The sequence below is a fragment of the Arachis ipaensis genome, chromosome B03 (assembly GCF_000816755.2).
Source record: "Arachis ipaensis cultivar K30076 chromosome B03, Araip1.1, whole genome shotgun sequence".
Lineage (NCBI taxonomy): Eukaryota > Viridiplantae > Streptophyta > Magnoliopsida > Fabales > Fabaceae > Arachis > Arachis ipaensis.
Window position 1 is genome coordinate 126,919,035 of NC_029787.2, and position 5,518 is coordinate 126,924,552.

The following is a 5,518-nucleotide window of genomic DNA, read 5'->3' on the forward strand; positions in this document are numbered from 1 at the left end:
ACACACCTAGCATGTGAATGCTTCTAATAGATATTGTATACAGATTCATTATATGAAAAAATCTGATTCCTTCATCAACTGAAGAAGAGATAGTCTTTGATTTGATTTGGATAGTAAAAATGGTTTGTGGAATAGAAGAGAAGAATTTTTTTATTATCCTAACTTTTACATTTCTAGCTACCTATTCTCATCAAATCTAAAAGCTAGCTACTAACTCTCCAATAATCTCCCACCAATATGATTAATTATCAATTTTTTATTCATAATTAATTAACATAAATTCAAGTTGATCGTTAGCTTAATGTTATCTTTCACTATCATCTCTGAAGTCTGAAGAAAATCGCAACTAATACAAGTAAACCGGTAGGTGGGTTCCACACATTTAATATTTTTAACCATATGTATTTATTGTTAAAGAGGACTCCATACAATATTGAACATTTTGTAACGACTATGAAGGAATTTTTCTATTGAAAAAATAAAAAAAAAATTTAAAAATTATTCAAACTTTAATTTTTTGAATTTAATTTTTTTTAGCAAGTTTGTCATATCCCGGCGAACTGTATAAAAATTATAAATTTCATCGTAATTCCGACAAACTTCAAATTCTTATACTCTTCAATTGCTTTTATGCTTTTAATTTAGAAAAAATATATACTCTTTAATCGTTTCTAAAAAAAGTATATACCATGATAAAAAAATTTATCATCATCAAAATATGACAAATCTTACAAAATTAGTAAGGTTTGCTAGGAGTGCAATAAACTCAATTTAAATATAAAAAAAATGTATTCCAAAATTAAAGTCTGATTTTTTTTAAAAATATTTTTTTTAATTTAGAATAAAAAAATCCCGACTACCGATGATGGATGAGAAGTACGTAACATAAAGGTATAAACTATGACCACATGAAGTACTCAATCAATGACTTCAATTTTTCACTTTTAAAAAATCTATATCAAACTTGTTATTTTGTTATTTTAATAAAATCTTTTATATATATACTCTCATCATTATTGTGAATTTGTGATTAGGGATTTTTTTTCTAATAATTATATTTTCTGTGAGATATAGACAACTTTTCATATTCTCATTGTCATGGGAACGTAAATTCACTATAAATCTAAAACATGAGACTTTTTATACTCTATCTCTTTTTGAATTCTATTTTAAATACCAAAAAAGAGTGTACACAACAATAATGAAAAACACTAATAAATTAAAATTCGAACTATATATTAAATAATCTTCTCATATACATTACACAAAAAATTACTCCCATTATTGCTATATAGTTGGCTTCTCCAAACAACTAATTAATTCAATTTGATATAATAATTCCATTAGTGTTTCAACAAATAAAAGGGGTGCCGCTTTCCTTACTTTCCAGCTCTAAAACAGGTTGTATAGTAATATAAGTAGTCATTTCATTATTTTTAATAGTATACTCTTTTATCTAAAAAAAAGTTAATATTCTGAATTATGCCTAAAAAGATAGAATAATAGCAAAAATAACAATACGAAATAATTGTGCTCACTCAATTGAAACTTTTCAAAATCATATTTTCCAACTAACCCTTGAAGAACCGACATGATTACTTTCTTTGCATTTCTTTAATTTTTTGATGATTGATATAAAGTATTCATTTAGGAAAATGTTAGGTAAACAATGATCATCTTGAACAATATAAACAATTACCAATCAAATAAAAATATATTACATCCTAATTTAATGTTATTAATTAAATTTAAGATTAATTTACTCTTTTAACTCTATTAATTCATATTATTCACATATTATTAAAAAATGTTGTTAATTACCTATACTTTTCCTTTTCGATATTCAAAACAAAATCTACAACATAGTAATAATATTCGGATAATAATAATATCTAAACATTTTAATTAGATTAGTTGTGGGTATGACGTATTTAGTTTGATTTAATTAGTACTACGCCGGAATCTTTTTATCTTTTAAATAGGTTGATGATATTTGTGAAAACAAAAGATAAAATTCTTAACTAAAATTTTAAACTGCCTATGAAACCATCTTTCTCAAAAAAAAAAAAAAAATTATACAATTTTTTTTTTAAATTTGTATAAAATTTATAGATAAATAATTATATCTCCATAAAAACATAGAATTAACATTTAATTTATATTTGCATCATCGACAGTGTAAACATGTTATAACATTTTTATTCTGTAAATAATAAACTTTCCAAAAAAATATATTTAATTAAATAAATGCATAAAACATTTTTAAGATTTGATTAATATTAAACTCTCCATAGCTACTTATATATATGAATTAGTAGCTTTTTAAAACCAAAAGATTCGATTCTTTTAATTAACTTCCTATTTAAGGTACTAGCTTATATATCTTAATTAGTTCCTACCTACAAGTGTACTCGATTACGAGCTGTCCATCCATAATTATTCACTATGCATGTTATTTAACGTTACTTAATTAGTTATGGAAAAGTTCAATCATTTTCTTTATCAAAATATAATTATAGTTTTCTCCATTTCAATTTAAAAATATCTGTAAAAAAAATAAGATTAGTAATTCATTATGTGCAATACATTTTTCACTCTAACTCTTGAGTTAGCTTTAATTTGAGGTTATTAGACTTAAATCATATGTTATATGATTCAATATTATTGAGTCATTTGTCTACAAATTAAATGTTTACGCTTCATACAACTATTCTTAAGAATTTATCATTGACTTTAAACTAATTTTTAGAGTTGAGTTAGACTCATTTAATCTCAATTGTAATAAACTAAAAATATTTATTTTCTTATTTTAGGCATTTAAGAGCTTTTCTCATAACATCAAAGATTAATCAAAGTATAATACTTCCAATTCATATAATGCAAACCAAATTAAAGCACCCTATGGATCTGTCTGAAGATTAATCAAAGTATCATATTAGTTGGCGAAACGGAAAATCTAAAAAGAAGCTTAGCCATCTAAAAGCCTAACCCATTAACATTTTGATATAAGCAATGATAAAGCTGGTGGGGGCTGAAGCTGAATTGCAAGTTTCACATGCCATTATATTCATCTTATTATCGTTCATGAAAAACACAACCTAATCTTACAATTCATGAAAACTACAGTAGTTCATATATAATAATGGAGGAGGGAAGAAGGTACAAAATGTCCAATGACTCATATATATAACTTCATCACATGTCCAACAAACAAGTTAAATCATAAAACTCAACTCATAATAAACTAGTAAACGCATTAAAAAAAACTCATGATAAATTCAATTTTAGGATCTTGCCAATTTATATTCTAAATGAGAATTTGTCAAATTTTTCATATATATGATTACACGGCTTATATAAATATACTCTTTAATTAAATCTCTGTATAAGATCACTTTGTCTCACTAGACTAGATACATGTCGTCCTATATTAGGAGAAAGAGAAAGAATATATAATTTGACCAATACTTGCATCTGATGAGTTAGTTTAATAACAACCTATTAATTATGGGCATGGCCATTTTTATATATATATATATAATGCATGTATTGGTCCCTATAAATATATATTATGCAGTAGTACACAGTACAACACACATAATTCACAACTACTGCACGCAGCAGCAGCAGCAGCCATAAGGGATAATGCACCATGCATGTGACAGTTTCTGCATAGAGGGGCATCATCTTCTTTTTCAACCCCATTATTGTTGCAGTAAAAAGACTACGACTTCGTACCATATCATATCTTCATACTTTTACCACCATTCGTACATTATTATAATAATTAGTATGATCGATCACCTACCATAATTTAATTTCCTAGCTCTAAATGAAAACAATTAATGAGCCAAATTTATATATATCGCATGTCTATCTCTTTGTTAAATTACTACACCATAAACATCCATAAATTAAACCTTACCTATGGATAGACATTAGACTACTAAGCCATATGATAAGAAACAAATTACAATTCCACAATCTAGGTGCTGATAATGAAGTAATAAATACCAATAATAGGGACGGTACCTTTAAATTTGGCACAGCCAAAATAGTCGAAGATCAGAATTGATTGCCATGGTAAAAACATATGTATATAAATATGTATGCTTTCTTCTCAAACCCTAACTAACATACATGGATCCTCAGCAAAATCACACCAAAACCGACAACATTCAACTCGCTAAGCAACTAAACTTGTGCCTGCATAATGGAAATTAAAATTAAGAAAACTTAATATTATATATAATACACTTAGAGAAAGTGGAAACCACTATTACTTACTAATTAAATTACTAATGTAGCAGTTAAAATTGAAAATAAAATTATAACAAGAACGAACAACGTAGAATATATATATGATGAGCTCATATACTTGCTTTAAATCTGTAACGACCATTTGATCCTCAGGTCAGGGTTGACTTTGTTGATCACCTCCATCTCCATGGGGTGAATGTTGGCCGCCGCTGCCGTTAGCCATAATAGGCCTGTATGCATTAAGAGCTGCAAGCATTCCCAGGTTACTTTCACTCAGCACTGCACTGCCGCCGCCTCCTCCTCCTCCTCCTCCTCCTAGTTGTTGAGCTTGCAATAGAGCCATTGGAGAAGCAAAATTCATGAAATGAATGCCGCCGGCACCGTTGCCGCTGCCACCAGACATAGCCCCTTTATACATGCTACTATTGTTACCAACCGTTGGAATTGCCCAAATTGGGTCACCGCCATTATTACCACTGCCACCACCAACTCCACCGCCGCCCATCATCCAAAAAGTCGCCGGAATAGAAGCATGAGTCGCCGGAATTGACCCTGAACTCGACTGTAACAAGTAGCTACCCATCATCTGAGTACCCTGGTGCTGTGAGAACACCTCCTCTTGCCTTCTCTTCCTCCCCAAAGCATCTCCTCCGCCGCCACCGTCACCGCTACAGGGCTCTTCCCGAGCCTCTTGCTTGCTTTGCATAATATCATTAACAGCGTTGTTGAAATTCAAGACAGCAGAGTTGTTGTTATTATTATTACTATTGTCACTGCCGGAGAACATGAGTCTTCTAGAATAATCTTCCACCGCCACGTTCCTCACCCATTCGCTGCGGCTCCTAGCGGCGGAGAAGCTGGCTGCGTGGCTAAGGTACGGTGTAGCGGTGGCGGTGGCGCCTCTGAAGTAGTGAGAGGGGGAAGAGATGGTGGATCCTGAGCTTCTAAGCGTGATGTTGAGGGAAGTGAAATTTGCAGGGATAGTACCGGTTCCGGTGGCGGCGATGACGGAGGGCTCAGCCTGTTGGAGGAGCCACTCGATGGTCTCCCCGTCAGACTTGTGGCCGAGCTCTCGCGTCAGCTGGAACACCCTGGCAGCGGCTGCAGCCGGCATACGGATGCGTCGGCCGCGACCGTCGACCTTGGTGTGCCTGTCTTTTGTGGAAGCTCGCTTTGGCGGCAGCTTCTTGGCAGCAGCGGCGGGTCCATCCTCTGATGGCGGCGGCTGCTGAAGATCATCTTTCTTATTGTCTAAGAG

At 31.7% G+C, this 5,518-nt stretch overlaps 1 protein-coding gene across 1 annotated transcript in view; it reads right to left on the reverse strand.

Moving 5' to 3' along the window:
• The window catches only part of LOC107633962 (transcription factor TCP14), a 2,013-nt gene continuing 439 nt past the window's right edge, over positions 3,945-5,518 (reverse strand). The window contains exons 2-3 of the mRNA XM_021117451.1: positions 4,383-5,511; positions 3,945-4,206 (exon numbers count right to left, since the gene is read on the reverse strand). Of these exons, the coding sequence (XP_020973110.1) occupies positions 4,415-5,511 (1,097 nt within the window). The 3' untranslated portion in view covers positions 3,945-4,206; positions 4,383-4,414. The remainder of the gene's footprint in view (positions 4,207-4,382; positions 5,512-5,518) is intronic.